This window comes from Ceratotherium simum, chromosome 30, assembly GCF_057802395.1.
Source record: "Ceratotherium simum simum isolate JZ-2026a chromosome 30, ASM5780239v1, whole genome shotgun sequence".
NCBI lineage: Eukaryota > Metazoa > Chordata > Mammalia > Perissodactyla > Rhinocerotidae > Ceratotherium > Ceratotherium simum.
The window spans coordinates 7,597,616-7,620,152 of NC_141929.1; the positions used below are offsets into that span (position 1 = coordinate 7,597,616).

At 39.7% G+C, this 22,537-nt stretch overlaps 1 protein-coding gene across 1 annotated transcript; it reads left to right on the top strand.

The window, feature by feature from the left end:
* The first annotated feature begins 425 nt into the window (after nt 1-425).
* MPHOSPH6 (M-phase phosphoprotein 6) lies at nt 426-19,588 on the top strand. Its single transcript, XM_004437071.3, has 5 exons — nt 426-508; nt 5,519-5,631; nt 15,768-15,858; nt 18,342-18,436; nt 18,879-19,588. The coding sequence occupies exons 1-5, from the start codon at nt 458-460 to the stop codon at nt 19,009-19,011; spliced, it is 483 nt and encodes a 160-aa protein (XP_004437128.1). The 5' UTR covers nt 426-457; the 3' UTR covers nt 19,012-19,588.
* The last annotated feature ends 2,949 nt before the right edge of the window (nt 19,589-22,537 follow it).

A 22,537-nucleotide genomic window follows, 5' to 3' on the forward strand; every position in this document is an offset into this window, starting at 1 on the left:
CTGGAATCCTGCCATCCATGCCAGAAAAGTGGGAGAAACAGTCCCTGCGGGGTGGTGTGGCAACGGTCTCGAGGGTCTCACAGGACGACTGAGGCATCGACGCGGCAGGACCGGGGGCACGGGGGCTGGGGGCCCGGCAAAAGCCCTCGGGGAAGGCGGCCAACAGGTCGGAGCGGCCGGGACTCGGGCCTCCTCCGACTGCGGCCTCTTTGACGTCTCCCTCCCGGCGTTAAGTCGCTCTTCCCTCCACTTCGACGGCCGGGCCTCAACACGAGCTTCCCCCTCAGGCGAGCGCTTCCTGAGGCTACGCGCGAAACACCCGGGACGCTCTCGAGCGCGAAAAACGTGGGCGCAGCCACGGTGCGGGATGACGCACGCTACGTAAGGCGGTGCCGCTGCGCACGCAGCAGCGCGCATGCGCGGGGGGATAGTGGCGGAGCGCCGGGTGGGAGCCAGCATGGCGGCCGAGCGCAAGACTAAGTTGTCTAAGAACTTGCTGCGCATGAAGGTGCGGGGACGTGGAGGAGGCGGGCCGGGCGGCAGGGGTACCTGGTCTTCCCGACCCAGCCGGCGCTGAGGCGGCGAGCGCATGGGGGCACCAGAGAGGCCCCGGAGCCCTCCAGCTGTGGCGTTCCGTCATTCATTCAGCGCCTGCTCTGCGTTAGGCATTAGGAACCGGATTATAAATCCGGCGGGTTCTCGCACAAAGCCCGCGGTCGGATAGGAGAGACAGACACGTGAGCAAGCAGTTAGGATACAGTGTAGTTAGTGCAGTAATGCTGGAAGCGCCGCGAGCCCCGGAACTTCCTTGGGCTTCTGCGCGGAGCGGCCCTCAGGTAGAGACTGAAGGGGGAGAGGGGGTGCACAGCGACGTAAACCGAAGGAAAAGCGAGTTCAGAAGTCTGAGAGGCAAAACCCAAAAAATCCGTTGAGATTTCCAGGAACTAAAATAATTCAGTGTGTCTGGAAGGCAAGTAGCAGGAAATGGGCCTGGGAAAGTAGCCAGTGGTTACAACTATGCAAGGAATTTGGGGCCAGATTAGGGATTCTTGTATCTTGTGAACATTGGGAAGCTATTGAACAGTATCGTTAGCTGTGCTTCTTTTCAAGGTTACTTAACTGTCCGGTGGAGGATAGATTGGTGAAGGCACAAAATTGCAGTCAGAAAGACCAGCTAGAGGTTCTGATGATCCGAGTGAGGGTTACAGTGGTGATGGGAACGGGGAGAATTATAGCAGTTGAGGTGAAAGCGAGTTATGTCACCCAACTTTAAGCAAAATTGATTTTTAGATTTGAAATTAAGTCAGTTTAACCAAATAATTTCAAAGGGGGAAGAAAAGACAAGCGCGGATAAAATGAATACAGGAATTAAAATAGAGGAAGCAACCAAACCTTGAAACTTAATAGCAAACATTTATAGTTTTTGCTGTGTGCCAGGCACTGTTCTAAGTGCTTTGCATATATTAACCCATGAAATCCACATAATATCCCTTTGAAGTGGGCACAGTGGTACAGCTGAGGCAACTGAAACAGAGACGTAAGTAACTTGCCCAAAGTTGCACAGCTAGTAAGTAGAGTAGACAGGACTCAGACTCAGGCAGTCTGGCTCCAAAGCCCCTGCTCTTAATTACCACTCTATACTGCTTGTCGCTGAACACAATACTTACAGATGCAGACTGTTAGATGTCACGTGTAGAGAGTTGTGGAATTTCCAGGAAAAGGAAGCATAAGTAATATTTCGGGTGTAACTAGTGATGAATAGGGCGAGTGAGGGTGGGGGTAAATCGTGGCATAATTTATAGTTTCTAAAGTACTTCTTTGATGCGTATTAGCAAAATTTGAATCTTTACTGAACAGGGTTTTCTTTTGGCTTATGGTTTATAATCATATAGATTTCAGAGACGTGGAATGGATTGACAAAGCAGGCATTGAAAAGATTTTAGAAGTTGTTTTAGCTCTTGGAATAAGTCAAATGAAGATGTGCTGGGTGATTAGGGCTCAGACCAAAAATCTGACTCTGGAGTTAGAAAGGAAGAAGTTAACTTAAAAAAAATTATCCACCCCTACCCGAGTGGTTGAGGAAGACTCAACTGGATATTGGAAGCAAAGGAGAGGAAAAAAAATTACCCAGGTTCTCTAGTTGGGTTAGCAACTTCAGTTATTGAAAAGGAAGAACTTATTGGCAGGATAACAGGAGACACTATGTATACAGATAGAGTGGAGTGTCCTTTGAGAAGGAAAGGAGCAAGCTGCATTAGGTTGCCCATATCCAGTGTAGCTGTTAGAGCTAAGTATAGAGCAAGAATGAGAGGGTTGAGGATTTAATACTGACTCCTTTGTTTTCAGGTGTGCTTGAAGTCATCTGACCTGGTCAGCTACTGGGGGCTGGTGGGTGATCCTCATGGGCAGTGGAAAGTGAAGGATGTATGGGAGGTCTGTCAGTGTGATGGAATGGTTGTAGAGAGGGCTCTTATTTGTGATTTTTAGCTCTTTCGGACTCTTAAGACAGGAGTTGGTGAACTTTTTTTGTAAAAGGATAGATAATAAATAAATTAGGCTTGTGGGCCAAAAAGTCATTGTTGCAACTACTCAGCTCTGCTATTGTGATGCAGAACTGAATGAGGTGGCTTTGTTCCAGTAAAACTTTATTTATAACAACATTTATTTATAACAACAGCCTAGGGACTATAGTTTGCGATAACTGCTGTAGTCCCTCAGCTGTGAATAAAGCTAATTCACTCGCTTTGGAGTGTGTTCTTAGATGCTGTAGAGTCAGGAGAATTGTATTGCTAGACCTAAGTCGAGTTCCTTGATTCATATTCACATATACACATATTCCATGTGTACAGCTATTATATATATACAGCTATTTTGTATGCCATAATAATATCTCCTTGACTAAAAATAGAAGATAAAAGGGCATTTGGGCAGGATTGGTGAATTTTACCAATAAAACTATAAGTGATGAAATGAGGCATCTGGGTATAAAGAGAACCGTCCAAGAAAGGGAATCTGGAAAAATAAGACAAGTCTAGACTCACGTTCAGAGAACCTTTACTGAACTCTTTTTGGGTACCAGGTGCAGCCTGAGTACCGGTAATACAAGATGAAGAAGAGACATGGTATGCTCTTCAGAATTTCAGTCTTGGGAGACACAGAAGAAGCATAATGAACAAAAGCCAGTGTTTATAAGGCTGTCTTAGAAATGGGAAAAGGTATTCTTTTACAGGAACATGCCTGGAAAGAGTTTGGCCAAACAACAGTCAGTGGAGGCCCAAAGGCCGTGTGCTCTGGCCCTTCGCAAGTGCATATTTTGCCAGGCAGAGAATGGAAGCATGGTGTTGAGTAGCAGGGGCAAAAGGACTGGGAGGTACAGGGGATGCATTCCAGAAACTGCCAATTCTTTCCTGTGGTGAGGGTATAGACACAGAGGCAAAAGGATGAGGACCACAAAACACTTCAGATAGGATTGCAGACATTTCTTTTATGTTTATTTAAGATAATGATAGATTCATAGGAAGTTGCAAAAAAAATGTACAAGGAGATCCTGTACACCCCTCATTCCACCTCCCTATCTTATGTTGCTAGAGTGTAATGCAAAGCCGGGAAATTGACAGTGGTACAATCCACAGAGCCTACTCAGATTTCACCATTTTACACGCACTCCTTCATGTGTGTGAGAGAGAGAGATACTTCCATACAATGTACCACGTGTAGATTTGTGTAACTACCACCACATTCAAGATGCAAAACTGTTCCATCACCTGGAGCTATGCCTTTATAGCCGCTCTTACTCCCTTCTATCATCCCTAACCTCTGGCAAGCACGAATCTGTTCTCCATTCCCATAATTTTGTTATTTCAAAGATATTATGTAAATGGAATCATATAGTATGTCACCTTTTGAGATTGGCTTTTTTCACTCAGCATAATTCACTTGAGATCCATCTAAATTGTTGAGTATATCACTAGTTCCTTTCTTTGTATGGATGATTAGTATTCCATGCTGTAGATGTACCACAGTTTATTTAACCATTCATTTGTTGAAGAGTATTTTGGTTGTTTCCAGTTTGGGGCTGTTATTAATAGAGCTGCTGTGGATATGCATGTATAAGTTTTTGAGTGAACGTAAGTTTTCATTTCTCTGGGATAAATGCCCAAGAGGACGATTGCTGGGTCATATGGTAAGTGCATGTTTAGTTGGGTAAGAAACCGTCAAGCTGTTTCCACAGAGGTTCCATTGTACAGTCCCACCAGCAATGTATGAGTGATCCAGCTTCTCCACATCCTCCTCAGAACTTGATGTTATCACTATATTTTATTTATGAATATTTTTTGAGTTTTGTCATTTCATTTAGTAGTCATTGGTAAAGCCCTTATGCCTAAAAATGCTTGTGTTTTTGGAATGCTTTGGATAAGGGAAAGAAATGGGGATAAATGGAAACCAGTGGAACCCGAGACCTAACTGCTGGGAGGCTTCTGGGTGTTTTCTGATTTATTTTCTCCTGTATTGATACTTTATCATTTTGCTATGATTAACTTCTTTGTTCACCTGTCCCCTGAGGAAATAGACCTATTGTTTGTGCTATGGAGAGATTAGCAGCAGGACTGCTGTTTTCTCTACTGGCCTATTTTGAATGGAACTTCTGAAGATTTTATAATAAAGAGCAGCTATAGAGTTGATCAGCACTTCAGAGGAAAGATATCAGTGAAGAGCAGACTTATAGATGTAGCTTCGCTTTGGTCTACATCTAAAGAGCCCTTACTATCCATCATTCATCATGCTGGTACTGATGAAAGAGATGATCCAGACACAGTCCCTGCCCTGAAGGTCTCCAGAAGAGACAGATGCTTGAGAAATTAAAATGTGATGACACTATTTGAGGGTGCCATGGGAAGCTTCTAGGAGAGAGATGCTGATTTTGCCTGCAGCTGTGAGGGATGATTTCGCAGAGCTGGAGTAGCTTTACCTGTGTCAGAAGGGCTAGGAGTTGGCCAGGTGGAAGAGAGTCAGAAGGGCATTCCAGACTAAAATCAGCAGGTACAAAGACCACTGGGCTCTGTGGGTCAGCAAGAGAATCAGAAAGTAGCGAGTCTCTCGTCCTTTCTTTCCCTCTCACTTTCTTCTCTACCTGCCTGTCCTGATTGTAGATCAATCTTTGTCTTAGTCCTTCCTCACTGGCCATTATGTATCACATATGTAGTGTGATACTTATTGAATACAGTTTTTTGTTGCTTGTTTTATTAAATCAGAAAAACTAGGCTATGGTAAAGATCTTTTTGAAGTATTTTAAAGGAGGTACACAGCACTTTTTTGTGTGCTCTGCAAGTTCCCTCCTGGTCTAGTCTGATGTTGTCAAGGGCAGAGCTGCGTGGTCACCCCACCCCCACCCTCAATCATGAGATGGGATTACTAGAGACAGGAGGGACAGCAAGTGGAAGAATAAGTTATTTGAGTTTTCCTCAACTCTAAGTTGGGAAAATTAATTGCTGACATTGATTTTGTTTTGTTTTGACAGTTCATGCAAAGGGGACTGGATTCAGAAACCAAGAAACAACTAGAAGAGGAAGAAAAGAAAATCATTAGTGAAGAGCACTGGTACTTGGATTTGCCAGAGCTGAAGGAGAAAGAGTAGGTTTATTAGAAATTATATTGATGATGCTTTGGGCATTCAGAGGGAAGACCTTGTAAACGTGACTCATCATTTCAGTGATATGGAGCCTGTGAAATAGTATCTCTTCCATTTCTTGAGTTAGCCTTACAAATAGTTTTCTAAAATTATTAAACCTGTAAGAGTTCTACTTGGATTTATGCATTTTTACTGGCCCTTGACCAACATTTGTAATATTGTTCTTTTTTTACATTGAATAAAAAAATCTAGCCCATACATCTCTTTTGTAATAATTAGGGACCTTTTATGGGAATCTGTAACGTGCTGTCTATCATATTAAATTCCGAAGATTAGGTGTGTGCTTCAGGCCTCTCCAGTTTTGTTTCAGTAATAGAGTTTTTCATGAGCTTCTTAGAGGCAAGTCAAGAGTTGTTTGTTTCTTTTTTTTTAATTTTTGCTATTAATACCAGTCTTCTTAGCTATTTATTGAGTCTATAGTGTGTCCTAGCAACTGGCCTAAGCACTTTACATCTCTTAATTATTTAATCCTCATGGCAAACTTGAGAGCTGGCTCCTATCATTCCATCCATTGTATAGTTGAGGAAACTGAAGCTTAAGAGAGGGTAGCAGTGACCCAGCCAGCGGCTGCTGGAGCTGGTCACACACTAGATCACTGCTCCTCCAGCTCTACGCCCAGTTGCCACTTGATAAGCAGTTTTGAAGGAGGGATTGATGGATTCTCATCATTCATTAATTTATCTAAGTTCTTCTGGAAGCTGTTTATCATTTCTCCTTGGTGCTTTTCTTACCTTAGTAAGTTCTGTGGTATGGCAGTTTTCCTTAAACTTTGTCAAATGAGTAAAGATGCTACTTATTATCTTCAGGCACATTTGTTTTTCCTTTCTGTACCTTATAATTTATTTTTGTTTTTAACGTGTTATATTCCCTTGTTCACTTGGCTGACCTTCTCTGGATCCTTTTTGGAAGGTTAGGTATCCTCTAAAGATAGAAGTATGTCCCAGCAGGAGAGATGGAAGGAAGGTACTTGCTTATCTCTACTGCTTCTCAGAGGAAGCAAGATATTAGTGAGGAAGGGGAAGATAATGCCAAAGAAGGTGTGTATTTGGGAGCCGGGTGATGTGGGAAAGGACCATTGCTAGGAAGGAGTTATCGTTTAATTTGGGGCCTGGACTAAACTTGCACAAAATAGTCCACGTGTTTTGTTACTTACTTTTATTGAAAGGCAGAGCAGTTTCTGTCTTGTTTTCAGTATTCTTTTTTTTTCCCCAACACAGCATATTATTCCCAGAAAAATGACCTTTTAGATTGCTTTCCTAGGGAGATAAACGTCTAAGTCCGTTCGGGCTACTGTAACAAAATACCATAGATCGGGGAGCTTATAAACAACAGAAATTTATTTCTCACAGTTCTGGAGGCTGGAAGTCCAAGATTGAGGTTCCAGCATGATCATGTTTTGATGATGGCCCTCTTCCCAAGCACCTCTTCATAGCTGGTAACCCTTCTCGCTGTGTCCTCACCTGGTGGAAGTGGCTAGAGAATCTCTGTGGAGTCTCTTTTATAAGGCACTGATCCCATTCATGAGTTACGCACCTCCCAAAGGCCTCACCTAGTACCATCATCTTTGGGGGTTAGGATTTCAACATATGAATTTTGGGGGGACACAAACATTCAGATCATAGCAGTAAATAATAACCTTTTGCCGTCACTCAGCATCCTATTTATGTTTAGGTATGAATATAGTTTAGGATCCTATAGTTTAGGATGTTGGCAAGAAGAGATGACACTGTCAAATTGGGTGATTTGAGGGGAATATAACAGAGACTACCAAAGTGTGGGCAGGGCATAGGGCGTAGGGAAGCCACTAGGAACAGTCCAGTACCTTGGTGACTTGTGTAGTGGGAGTAATTTCCACTCCAGGCCTGGAGGGTCAAGAGGAGGAAGTGGTTACTGAATCTGGAGACAGGCTGTGTAGAGAGAGCATCTTACAAGAGTTGCTGCGTTCATTTGAGAGCATAGCAGCCCAAGGTAATCCCACGGGAAGGGAGCCAGGTTGAAGTAGATCTGGAGGGGAATGAATGATATGTTCTCATGGTGCATGGTTTTAACACCCCAAATAGGGAGACAGTGGAATGGATTTGTTAATTAAGCTTATGAGCTCTGGAGATAAGGCAGACCTGAGTGTGATGCCCAGCTCTCTCACTTGCTTATTTGTGATCTTAGACAAGTTACTTAAGCTGTCTTTTGTCATTTGTATATTGAGTATGATAACAGTACCTGTCACGTACATTATGAGAAATAAATGAGATGATATATATGAAGCAGTTACAGTGCCAGTCATAAAGCACAATAAATGTTAGCAGTATATGTACTTCCTTATACTTGAATATTGTGAAATTGACCCACGTTTTTTGGTCATTTGTATTTGTGAATCTTTCCTTGGTAGTGTCATCTGAATTATTCCAGAAGGTTACTGCTATCTGTGAAATTGGAGATTTAATTGTGTATATGCTCTGGAAGTCTAAAGGTTGCCATTCAGCTGTATCAGGCTATAATTCAGTGATGATGGTCAGGGCTATTCAGGGTTCCCACCTCCCCTAGAGGACACCCATAGCTGGTGACTAGGCTGTGTAGGGGTATGAGGGTCTAGCTGCTTTGCCTCAATTGCATGGCTTTCATAACTCCAGAGCTCCTCGTAGGGGCCGAAGTCTAAGTGTAGCCACATTGCAGGTCAGCTTCTCCCTCTGCCCAGTCCTGCTGTTTTCGTTTGCATAGAGGGGCATCTCCCAGACAGCACTGCCCAGTAAAACTTATGCAGAGAACTCTGTCTCAGAGTCTGTTTCCAGGGAACCTGCTATAAGATGCTTAGTATAAATTCCTAGGAATAGAATTTACCAGATCAAAGGTTATGCTATTTTGTTGCCATATTTTTCTCCAAAGGATGTGCCTCAGTACCGAGTATGTGAGTTTAGCCAGTTTAATTACTCCTTTGCCATAGGATGTTGTTTAAAAGGTATTTTTGGCTACTGTGCTTCTTGTGTTTGTGTATTGTGGCCTGATGAACGTCAAGAACTGTGAGATCTGAGATTGTACCCTACATAGAAACTAACAAGTTAGCCGAGCACAGTTTCATGGATGCTGGTAGAAGGTACGAGACTCCTGGGTCAGAGACAAAGAACTTTGTTACTCACAGCACGGCAAGCAGCATAAGCATCACATTTGCGTCATTCCCCCCTTGTCCCTCAAATCCCATGGGAGATGACGTGGTGAGGCCCACCTGGATGTGATGCTCACAGTAGGTCTGCATCACAGCTAAGAAATACAGAGCTTAGGAAACCTGAACCTTTGTATTGGACTACAAACAAACTTGCCTTTGGCCCCAAGGGAGATATCTTTATTATACTGGGCATTAAGCAAGTCTGTGCTTTGCTCCAGAGGAAAAGACTAGCTCTGTATTTCAAAGCTGTTCACTATACACATATCCTTGAAAAGATAGTCTGGAACAAAAGGGCAGTTAGTACCTTGCTTACAAGATATGCAGAAATGCAAGAGACCTGTAGAGAATGGTTTTGTAACAGCAAGCTTTTGCCCTATTTTGCCATGCATGTCATTTGTGGCTTTAGGCAAGTCTGTTTATTTTTTTCTGAGCAGTAGTTTCTCATCTGCAAAAATAGGTGAAATAGATAATTTCCTGGATGTGTTTTGTCTCTAAAATTATGGATCTTCATTAATGAAAATGGAGAAATTAAAAGATAGGAATGTTTACAGTTAAATTTTGTAATATTTCACTTGATTGCTACCTCTGTATTTAATTAGTTTTTCCTAATTATTGAAACAATGCACGTAAATAACAAAACACCTATGCTCCTTTTTATGTTAATGTTAAAGTTATTGTGTCAGTGGAAACGTATGGGAAAGCCCTCTAAGGGGCCTGTGGTCCTACTCTTAATCCACCCCTGGCCTCTAGGGGTTGCTTCCCTCGGGGTCCATCTTCCATCATAAGTGAATGCTTAAAAGCTTATGTACAGAGCTTTCCTCAGGGAGGTGATTTACTTGGGGGATTGGTGGGCTGTACTCTATGAGTAACAAGATTGGGCAATTGAGGGAGAATCCCAAATTTATGGAAAAGGCTGAACAAAACAGTTCAGGAGAATGTGTGCCTGAGGTTAGGTTCCCTCAGGGAGAGGCTGTCCTGAAGAAGTGAGGTGCTGGCTAGACTAGAGGGCCAGTGAACTAAAGAGCTTTTGTTTCTGTAGTTTATATCGTGTCGATATTTACTATATAAGAAATTAAAATAAAAATACTCATTTAAAAAATAAACTCAGGGGCTGGCCCGGTGGCCCAAGCGGTTAAGTGCGCGTGCTCCGCTGCGGCAGCCCGGGGTTCGCCGGTTCAGATCCCGGGCGCGCACCGACGCCCTGCTTGTCAAGCCATGCTGTGGCGGCGTCCCATATAAAGTGGAGGAAGATGGGCACGCATGTTAGCCCAGGGCCAGTCTTCCTCAGCAAAAAAAGAGGAGGATTGACAGATGTTAGCACAGGGCTGATCTCCTCACAAAAAATAAATAAATAAATATAAACTCATACATATTAGCATGAATGACAGCTTTTGCAGGAAAAATAACTGTTTTCCAAGACAAAAAAAAATTTGTGAGAAAGGTGGCCTTGTTTTACATTTTTGTAGATGTTTAATGTCTAGCATAATAAAAGACGGATGGATTCTCTTAACTCCTGCATTCAGCCTATTATAGTATGTAGTTTTGGTTGAAGTATATAAAGAAAATCCACCCTCATACAGATGATGTAGTTGAAAAGGGAGGAATATTGCAATAGATTTTTCCAATAATTCTTTGATACTACTCCAAAACTCAATAAGTAGTAGTTTCTTAAAAGTTAACTGCAATGTGGAATCTGAAAACATCTTTCAGATTGATTATGAGCTTTTCATAATCATTGGTCTATGTTATATTTTGAATGGATCTTTTATCCATGTATGATTTCATAACATGCATTTCTCATTTGGAAAATATTAGTTCAATGAATTGTATAGATTTTCCAAATTTTAACTTATTTCATTATATGGTATCAGAAATCACATTAATTAATATCACCATGGGTTTCATCAGAAAAGTCTGTTTAAGTATTGGGAAGCTGTCAAGCCCAAGGTGACATATACAAGCTATTCAAAATTCTAATTTTTGTCCAAAAGCTTAATTTTGTTACTGGCAATCGGTGTTGTCAGTTTTTACCCTTGAAGTAACAAGTTCACTTTATTTATTTTCAAGAAAATGTCTGCCAAGTATCCAAGTCTGCATAACCATAGTTATAGTGTTCCATGAAAAAAGTGGCTAGTTCAATTCACAGCTCGATAACACAAGTGCATCTTCTCAAGACAGTCATCATACTTCACTATGCAGAAGTACCTTGTATATACTTCCTATTTTGTGTACAGAATGGTTTTTAAAAGTGTAATCAAGGGCTGAGATTAACAAAAGTTAGTAAGTTTTTACTGCTTCATCAAGAACATTTTTATTGGCTTCTGTTTTTTTTAAGACTGTGAGAGCCAGCAGTGAACAATACAATGACTGCTAGTACAGTCTGGTATCACTACTTTAATTCATGCTAAGATGTGATTTTACCCATAATTGATTTTGCACACTCTGTGCAGATGTCAACACAGTGAAAAAGACAGATAACGTCTTAGTGTTATCATGAAAATAATTGTGACCTGCTACCATTCTTACCTTCTCTCACTCCATTCCAGTCATAGAGGCCTCCTTACTGTTTCTCAGGCAGTCCACTTATATTCTCCTAGTTACTTTTAACTAGTCTCTCTGGTGTTCTTCCCCTAGGTATCCTCATATCTTTTTCCTCACTGCTTTCTGAACTTTGCTCAGATGTCACCTCATTCAAGAGGCCCACCCAGACCACTCTTTATAAAACAACCAAAGACAAATTCTTTAGATAAAAAGAATTTAGATGAATTGGATAGAATCCTGTTTTCATTTCTCATAGGTGAAGGTGGAATTGCTGGGTCATAAAGTTGATATATATTTGACCTTATGAGAAACTTTCAGCCCAGTTTCCAAAGTGCTTATACCACTTGACACTTTCACTAAGGAGGTATAAGAGTTCTGGCTGTTCTACCAATATTTGATGTTATCTTTTTAATTTTATCTATTCTAGCATTCTAGTGGTGTCTCATTATGGTTTTCAGTTTGCATTTTCCTGGTGACTAATAATGTTAAAGAACTCTTACGTGCTTATTGGCCATTTCCCTATCTACCTTTGTGAAATCCCTATTCAGATCTTTTGCCCGTTTTAAAAAATGAGATGGTTTTGTCTTTATTTTTAACATTTTATATCACATATTTATTCACCCTTCTATACATCTGTCAGTACATTTTATCCCTGAACACTTAAGCATGCATATCATTAACTAGAATTCAGTGTTTATATAGGGTTCTTTTTTTTTTTTGAGGTAAAACTTACATACTTCTATACAGATAGGAGTTCTTTATATTCTGAATATAAATCTTTGCTAGATTTATGTATTTTGAGTATTTTCTTCCAGTCTGTATCTTGCCTATTTATTTTCTTGATGTTGTCTTTTGATGAGCAGTAGTTGTAATTAATTTTATTTCATTAATTTTTTTTCCTTTTATAGTTAGTTCTTTCTGGGTTCTGTCTACCAAGGTTGCAAGTATATTCTCTGTGTTTTCTTCTAGAATTTTTGTTAAGTTTAGCTCTTACATTTTTATCTGTGATCTGTCTCTGATTTTTTGTCTATGGTGTGAAGTAGGAATCAAAGTTCATTTTTTTTCTATAAATAACTGGTGGTCCCAGTACTGTTTATTGAAAATATTGTTCTTTAGTCATTGCAGTGTTTTGATGGCTTTGGGCAAAAAAATTAGTATCCTGTGTTAGTATAGGTCTATTTCTGGACTCCATTCTGTTGCATTGATATATTTTCTATCCTATTGGCTTGATTGCTATGGATTGTAGTGAGTCTTGAAATCAAATAGTGAAAGTTTTCCACTTTTATTCTTTTTCAAGATTGTTTTGGCTATTCTCTGTCCTTTGCCTTCCCATATAAATATTAGAACTAGTTTGTTAATTTCTCCCCACCATCCCCTTCCCCTCCAAAAAAGTAGGACTTTGATTGGCATTGCATTCAATCTGTAGATCAATTTGGGCAAAATTTGCATCTTAACAGAATTGTGTCTTCCAGTCCATTAACAGGATATATCTATTTATTTAGCTATTATTTGATTTCTCTCAGCAATGGTTTGTAGTTTTTGGTGTAGAGGTTCTGTGTGTATAATATCGTTAACTATATCCCTACATATTTCATATTTTTAAATCCTATTGTAAATGGGTTTTTTCCCCAAAGTTGTCTGTTGTATTTATATATGTAGAAATTGATAGTTATATGTTGACTTTGTATTCTGTAACTGTGCTAATTTGACTCACTAACTAGTAGTTTTTTGTAGATTCCTTAAGATTATCTACATATGCAATTATGTCATCTACCAAAAAAAAAGTCATACCTTTTATTTCTTTTTCTTGCTACATTTCATTGGCTAGGACCTCTGGCAGGTCCACTGATAAGAATGGACATCCTTGCATTATTTCTGATCTTAGGGAGAAAACATTAACTTTTTTACTATTAAGTATGAAGTGTTGTGTGTTTTCATAGATGCCCTTTATCAGCATGAGAGATTTTCCTTTCTCTTCCTAGTTTGCTGAGAATTTTCATAAATGTTAGTGAAAATTGTCAAATCATTTTCAGTGAGATGATTATATAATTTTTCTTCTTTCCTCTGTTAATATGGGAATTATATTGATTTGTGAATGTCAACAACCTTATATTTCTGAGGCAAACCCCACTTGGTATTCATATGTAGTATATATATTTATTTCAATTTGCTAATATTTTACTGATGATTTTTGCATCTATATTCATAGAGGACATTGGAATGTAAGTTTCTGATAATGTCTTTAGTTTGAGCCATAACATGAGTTGGGAAGTGTTCCCTCCTCCTCTTCTCATTTCTTAGTTTGTGTAAAATTGGTAGTATTTCTTCCTTAAATCTTTGATAAAATTCACCAGTGAAGGCATCTGGATCTGGAATTTTCTCTGTGGAAAGACTTTTAATAATGAATCCAGTTTCTTTAATAGATATAGGACTATTCTGATTTTTCACTTTAGATATTGTTTTTTTCTGTCCTAAAATTTCTATTTGGTGATTTATCATAGTTTCCATTTTTTAATTCAGGTTCCCTATTTGTATCTTCATTACATTCATATTTTCCTTTAAATCTTTGAACATATTTATAATAGCTGTTTTAAAATCCTTTTCTACTAATTCTGTCATCTCTCTTTTTCTATTGATTTGTTTTTCTCCTGTTTATGGGTCACATTTTCTTGCTTCCTTACATGTCTAGTAATTTTTTATTGTGTGCTACACATGTGTATGTTATATTACTGAGTACCTGGATTTTGTTGTCTTGATAAAGTGTTAAATTTTGTTCCGTTAGGCAATTAATTTACATGCTGATCAGCTTGATCCATTTTTGTTCGAGTAGGTTTTACAGCCTTCACTCTAGGACTAGATTAGCCTTGTTCTTAAGTTGTGACCTTTCTATTCAGTGTTAGAGTGTTCAGCTGGATCTTTCCCCTCTGGGTAAACACAACTCAAACATTTCCCTCATCTGTGCAAGGTCTTATATTTGTTCAACATACAGTTCTGGGGCAAATTTTCTTTCCCAGGTGTGGTAGGCTGGGAAATGGTCCCCCAAATAATATCTAGGTCTTCATCTCTGGAACCTGTGAGTGTTACCTTATATGCCAAAATTGGCTTTGCCAGTGTGATTAAGTTAAGGATCTTTAGATGGGGAAATTATTCTGGGTTATCTGGTTGGGCCCCAGATGCAATCACATATGTCCTTATAAAAGGGAGGCAGAGAGATTCCATGCACACAGAGAAGGCAGTGTGACCATGAAAATAGTTGTTTCCTATTTGTCCTGTTTTATAGTTGGTTGCAGTAGGAGAGCTAGTTTGGTACCAGTTACTTCCCTATGGCCAGGAGTGGAATAACCTGCTTCATTTTTATTCATTGTATAATATAAATCTTTTATTTATTTATTATCTGGCAGCATTCTCTAGAATGTAACCTTCGTGAAAGCAGAGGCTCTCCTATTCATGGCTGTCTCCGCAGCTTCTGTAACAGTGCCTGGCACACAGTTGGGTTTAATAAGCGTTCGCCGAGTGAGTGGGAGAGTGAGTGAATCTTGACAAGAAGCAGAGCCAACTTTCTGCCAAAGAAGCCATAAAGGCCAAGTATTTGCTTTCCTAGCATGCTTTATGGTTGATAACCAGACTGTAGTCAGATATGCTCACCTGGGACAGGAATCATGCACTGGTGACTCAGGAGACTCCCTTTTGGAGACCAAAACATCTGCCTGCATCCTGTTTCCAGGGCAGCAGTGGCCTCCCCAGTGCCCTCTGGTGTCCGGAGTTTAGCCCGCTCAGCAGCAGCGTCATTTTTACTGGGATAGTTTTGTAGCATGGTTTGGTTTTGAGTCAACCACCTGCCACCTTTATTCCTGCCTATTTTCCAGTTGTGCTCATCCAGCTTTCCCAGTGATTCTGTGAGATGCCCGATAGCCTTCTAATAAATTCCTTTTCTGCTTAAATCATCTAGTGTCAGTCGTGGTTGTTTATAGCTGAGAGCTCTAATACACTCTTTTAAAGCTGCCTAGTACTCTGATTTCTGGATATTTAATGAGAACTTAATTTAATAAGAACTTAGTTGGAGGTGTAAACGTCAAGGGAACTTTGCTTCAGACTTGGAGAATTCAGGTTTATTATAAATACTTAAGGTTTCTACATTATGTAGGCATTTATGCAAATTAAACATAGTGTTTAGAAGAGACTGTGCCTCCAGCCTACAGCTCCTGTCTCCTAACGCCTTTGCTGGACAAATTAATCAGGTTTTATTTCTAACCCTGGGTTGAAAATCCTACTGTATTTGATAACCGTAAGATCGATTTTTCATTTGAAATCTTGAGTTCTATTTGCTGTGCTCTATTATAAGTAGACATGCTATTAATACACGTTTATTTTCCCATTTAGGAGTTTCATAATAGAAGAGCAAAGTTTCCTACTATGTGAAGATCTTCTCTATGGAAGAATGTCGTTCAGAGGATTTAATCCTGAGGTTGAGGTATTAAATATAATTGCTTCAAATTTAAAATTTTTCCAGTTGAATTCTTTCTGCTAATAATTGGGTTTAGGTTTTTTCCCACCAGGTACTATTTCTCCTCATTATATAGAAAATAACAAGTCTTGAAATATCACCATAGCTATTTAAAGAAATTGCAGGTGTTGCAGTCTAGTTTTATGGTACAATTGAGTAGGTAATTTAATAGAGCAGTATACAGTCCTTGACATTGCCACTGTAAGTGTAGGAATTTCATCTCGTATCTTTTACAAGAACATTGGAATTTTATTCCTATGATGCTATTATGAAAAATTATTTCCTGGCATCTATAAATGTATCTTTTCTAATGGGAAAATGTTACTTAAAAATTGAGTAATTTGACTTTTTAATGGACAAGTTTTAATCCAAGCTTGTAAATAGATTTTTAAATGAATCCTTTGGAAAGTTGTTTGAAAAGCAAATATTCACCTTATAACTTCCAGTTCTTATAACTGAACTGTTCATTTGAATTTTCCTTCCTCAGGTTTATAGGGAAGCATAGACCTTCATTTAATAAATATTTATTGGAACTCTGGCTCACGTATTAAAAGCCATCCTATCAAGTACTTGACCAACCAAATGGAGGTTTATGATGTAAAGCTTTAGTTTCTAACTCTCACTTGAAGCCAGGGTTTCTCAGCCCTGGCACTGTTGACATTTGAAGCCAGATAATTCTTTGTGGTGGGGCTGTCCTGTGCATTTTAGGATGTCTAGTGGCATCCCTGGCCTCTACCTTCTACCTGCTAGATACAGATAGTGTGTGTGTGCCTGCATGCACACACACACACACACACACACACATCCCCCGTTGTGACAACCAAAAATATAAACAGACATTGCCAAAGGTCCCTGCTTGAAAACCAGTTCTCTAAAGATGCCTATAGAGAACCACAGTTAACCAAGCTAATTGCCAAAGTTTATTTAAAGATTATAGGTTAGGGCCGGCCCCGTGGCTTGGCAGTTAAGTGCACGCGCTCCACTGCTGGCGGCCCGGGTTCGGATCCCGGGCGTGTACCGACGCACCGCTTCTCTGGCCATGCTGAGGTCGTATCCCACGTACAGCAACTGGAAGGACGTGCAACTATGACATACAACTGTCTACTGGGGCTTTGGGGGGAAAAATAAATAAATAAAATTATTAAAAAAAAATAAAAATAAAAAAATAAAGATTATAGGTTAGTTTTCTTTTTTTTCCCCTTTTTTGAGGGGGTATGATAATTAAGGTGCTAATATTTACTTTACACAAATCAACACTAAAAGCATTTATTTTTAATATATCCTTTCCCTGCTTTGGCCTGCTTAAAGGTATAGATTGGGAAGAGGAAAGAGGGCACTGGAGTAAAAGGGGAAAAAAAAGCAATGCTTATGAGTGTATGACACCCAGAGACTGGGGTTGTGGCTAGGCAAGCACTCCAAAGTATGTCTTGTTCATGGGAAAAGGAATTGATACGTCCCTCAGAATTTGATGTGGGGGTTATTAGAAAATGGCTTTAATTACTGGCACTCTGTAACACTGAATACATTCTCTCTGGGAGAAGGTTTTGTGCTGTTTGTCTCCCAGATCTGAGCTGTCTTAAAATGTGAGAAAAGTTCAATATACCAGGTTATAAAAAGAATGATATCAACTTGACAGCGCTTACTTTATTATAAGCAGGATGTACTTAGAACACATTTTTTATATTGTATGTGTTACTAGTGATACCTAGCACGGAGTTTATTTATTCAATAAATATTTATTCTGTAACTATGGTACAGTCCTTTAAACATTGGAAAAGGTAGTCGATGCTGGTTTCTCTTCTGCTTTCCCTTCCTTATCCCATTTGCTGTAAAGAAGTTATCATACATTAAAAAAACAGTCTGTCAGAGGGTAACTGTCAAGAAGAGGTTCATGTGAGAAAAAGAGGTAAAGGAGAGAGCTATGACACATGGACATCATATGGGATGCATTGTCCACCCTTGTGTTTGGGGGTGAGGCAGGTCCTCCCCTTATACCAGGGCCAGGCTTCCAGCCCTTCCCTCCAGTAATTTGCTGCCCTCCCCCCCAAAAAATGCATTTAAAATTACTTCGACTGTAGTACTTCTTCTACTTGGCTCAAAGATGGGAAGTTTAGAGGAAATCTGAAAGTTTACTTTTTCTTTGTCTCTCTCACTAGTGTGTGTTAGCAGTGTGCCTGCTTTAGATAAAAGTAACTAATAAGATTTATGATCTAAAATACAGTTTTAATTCATTAACAATAAGTATTAACTAATGGGATTTTATCTTATTTTGATTCAGAGCTGACTTCTGTTAGCACAGTGTGGAATAAAGTATTACAGAGAATTCCTTACAAATTTTGTCTAGTCCTGTAGATTCTGTGACTTCTGTTTATCTGCCTTCAAATACATTAACACTAGTTCTTTTAACAAGCCTTTCCAGCCCTCATAGTCAGCATTGATGTATTTTTCAGAAATTAATGCTTCAGATGAACGCTAAGAACAAAGCAGAGGAAGTTGAAGAGGAAACAGTGGAGCTTGATGTGTCAGATGAAGAAATGGCTAGAAGGTAACCATTACCTTGGAACAGCTTTATAACCTGGGCCCAGCATTCATTGGCTTTGAAAAGTGCACTGCTCTTAGCCCACAGTCTCCCGTAGCTTTGAAGGGAGTACCCCAGCAGGAAGCTGACTTTCTGCTTTCTCTAGCATGACCTGAGGTGGATTTATATCTGTCACGGGCTGGCAGTTGAGGGCTCATTGGCAGTGCTACTTCTTACATGTATTTTAAAGTGTACTTCTCAGTGTATTTAGGATAATGCAAAACCAGAAAACATTTAAGAATTTAATCCTTCGTAGAGAAATTCAAAAATTTTTAAATGAGATAGTTTCTTTTAATCGTAGTTTTGATTTTTCTTATTCTTTGTTGCATATTTGGTTTGATATTCGACAAGACTTGATTCCTACCTTTTTTATTTGAAATTAAACTTGTGCTATATATCATCTTAACAGATACGAGACCTTGGTGGGGACAATTGGAAAAAAGTTTGCCAAAAAAAGAGACCGTGCCAATTATGAAGAAGATGAAAATGGAGACATAAAACCAATTAAAGCAAAGAAGATGTTCTTAAAGCCCCAAGATTAAAACGGATGCCTTAAGATATGGCTCTGGGATGCCCTGTGAAAGTTAGCATATTTTGGAACTCATTCTGATGGTTTCTCTCTAGTTATTAATATTGTAATGTTTATTTGTAAAAGTAATGTATAATTTTGGAAATATGCTGTTTTTGAAACAGATGTGTGATGGATGTTATACATCCTTTGCTTACTGGTGTTCATCACGAATAGATGATTAGCCCTTGCTCTTCAGGTGTACACAGGTGCCTGGTACATGCTTCCTGAAGATGTTTTTAGTATAGCTCTCCAGTCACTGACCTTGAATTGACTCATATAAATTAATACCAGTGTTTAAATTGCCCTTATGTTTATATTTTACTTTAAATTATTAATCGTGTCAAGCCAATTCATACATACTTTTTGGAATCAAATGTCATGAGAATTTGTTGTATGTGAATTCATCAGGAACAAACATGCCTCTCCAGCCCAAAGTATTTGCATTCTACCAAGTCATTGTCAGTTGGTGGAATTATGGTTTTTTGTTTAAAGCCCTTAATTAATAAAAAAAAGAAAATTGTTCTATAATAAAGATCTGTTTTCATATACTTTCTCTATTCTCTTATACTTTCAAATAATAATTTTAGTCTAGTTGCGTATTGGAACTTTTTATCCAAATAGTAACTTTTAAAAGCCAGACATTAATTTAGAACATGGTGATGTATTAGGTTGAACCATAAGAAATTACTTTTTGTGGGCAAAAACAGTTATCAATTTCATATAGTACAGGCCAGTTGAATTCACCACCAACCAGGCCATCTCCTAGTCGGAACCTTATTCTAACTACTAAGTACAGAAGCACATGGTATTAAGTGTGTGTATGTGTGTCTGTCTGTCTGGAGGTATATACCTAGAACTTCTAAGAAATACTGATTTCATTTAATTTTGTTCCTAGCAACTAAATGAGGTGTGTGTCTCCTCTCTCTGAATCTCCTTAGATTCTGATTGCTTTGTGACCTCAGCTCTCTAGTGAGTTACCAAAAAAAGTCATGAATTTGAAGTTAATTTCGCTCTTTTTCATTGTAAAAGTGAGAGCAGTGCATCTTTCAGCTCTACATCCTGGGGGCGGAAGCTGGAAGTTCCTCCCAATGCTTCACCAGCACCACAATCCATGGATTTATGGAATGTTTTATTCACCCTCATAATATTCTGCACAGGATTACTTCTAACAGACAAACCCATTTCACAGAAGTAGTGGGGCGATGGGCTTGTGCCTCTGGAATTCGCTGATCTTAGCACATACCCCATCACCTAGGAGCAACAGTCATAATAGAATGGTGGAATGGTCTACTGAAGTCTCAGTTATGGCCCTAGGTGAGGTACAACGCTGCATCTTATGAAATGTAATTTATGCTTTGAATCAGTGACCACTCAATGGGGCTGTTGCTCTCGTAGTCAGAATGTATGGTCTGGAATCAAGCAGAGGTAGAAAGAGTGGCTCCTCTCACTGTTACACCTGGTAACCCACTCACAGATGTTTTGCTTCCTATACCTTGATTTTGAGCTCTGGAGGTCTGGGTTCCCAAGGAAGGAGTGCTCCCACCAAGGAACACAATAGTGGTTCCATTGGCAGAAATTAAAATAATGTGGTCGTTTTACCACTAAACCAACCCACAAAGAAGGAGTTTACTCTCCTGGCTAGTGCATGTGATCTTGGGAACAATGGGTTATTTGTGTTCCTACACAATGGGTGATAGAGAAGGATATCTGGAACCCAGGGCATTTAGGGCATCTTTTAGCATTTCCATGTCCAATGAGAAATTTTAATGGAGATCTGTAACATGAAGGAGGTGGAAATGATTTGACCCTTTAGGCAACGAAATTTTGGGCTGCCCTGCCAGCTATAAACCCTGAGCAGCTGAGATCGTGGCTAAGGGAAGCGGAAACGTGGAATGTGAAGAGGAGGAAGTTGAACTACAGCCTTGTGGCCAATTACAGAAACAAGTTACTGAGCAGTTACCTGTAGTTTCTCCCTTGGGGTGTGTGTGTACATTTCTCCTTCCTCTTATTGTAATACCTTTTTAGAGGGTTAAATTTGCTAATTAGTCTTGAGATAACAAAGTATTGTGATGGGTCTGTGACTAAATTCTAGATGTAACTAACATAGTTAAGAGATGAGATGAATAGTGTGACTGTCTTCCACAAACCAATACAATGTGTGCTGGGAATTTTGTCTCCTCATTTTGGAGAAAGAGTGAGAACATCTTTTGTACAAAGGATGTTTGCAATTTGTTAAGTAGAATAAAGAGTTGTTTTTCTTGTGGGAAGTTGAATCATATTTAGAAGCGTGTGTGTGGATCCTGAATAGCCCAAGTAATAGACTGTAGCCGGTATTAACATGGTTTCTCAGATTCAAATGCTCTCTTACACTCAGTATGTGGTGCAGGGCTGGTACTCAGCAAACCCTGTTTCTCCTCTGCCAGCTGGCTTCTTATTGGGATCTGCCAGTAGAGGCCCAGAGGGAGATAGGAAGGCTAGAGGAGGAAGAAGGGGCTTGGTCCTTTCTGCCTGCTTCCTCTTTGCTTCCTATTTCTTTGTCACCCCCAAAACACCTCTTCACCCCAGCAGAGGCTGGTGTTCAGTAACAGTCATTGATACCATGTGGTGCTCCCTCCCCAAATGTCTGCCTAGCACCCCGGCCCACAGGGCCCCCGACTCAGCTCTAAGACACTGGTTTTAACTAAGCAGCAAGTTCTTGTCAGAGGTCTTGAGTTTCAGCCCTCCAGGACCCCACCAGGCTTCTAAAATTGAACAATTTCAACCACTTCCCTAAGAGTAGCAGCTTCCTGCATGAAACCTTTAGGTATGAAGTGTTCCTTTTTTGCCCTTGTATAATTGCCTTTAATACCCAATTAACAATTCTTTATATTGCATTTCCCCTGTTCAAGTAAGGGTGGCTTTTATCTCCTGACTGAATTTTGACTGATAACAGACTCACTCCAAAGCATTAGTAGCTGTGAAATCATGGATTTGGTGGACTTCAAATGCATCTTTTTCTAATCTGCATTCAGGTTGACAACTATTAAAGTAAAAATGTTCAGCCATTTACAACTTCCTGCAAGTTATCTCATGTAACCAGTAGTTAGCATGTCACTTTTTGGAAAATGCTGCCCCAGCACAGTAAGGACCATCAACTTGGTTGCCGAGTCATTCACCTTCATTTCCTTAGTTGTCAAGCTACTGTCCTCTAGAGTAGGGACTATGTCTTATCTTTTTTTCATTTTCCCCTGCACCTGGGAAGGAAATGTGGCTCATGTTAAAGCTTTTAGTAAATGTTTCTTCAGTGAATGGATAAATGAATGAATGATAGTTGGATGACTCGGAAAATAATTGACCTGCAAAGCCTGTTTAAACCACAGTGCTGTAGAAATAAAGACCAACCAAAGGAGAAAACAAAGACTATTTATCCTGTAGTTGCTGTGCAGCAAGGGTGTCAGCCACCATCACTTGTGTTTTGCCAAGACTCAAAGGCAGGCAGAGGCAGGGAAAGCTGTATA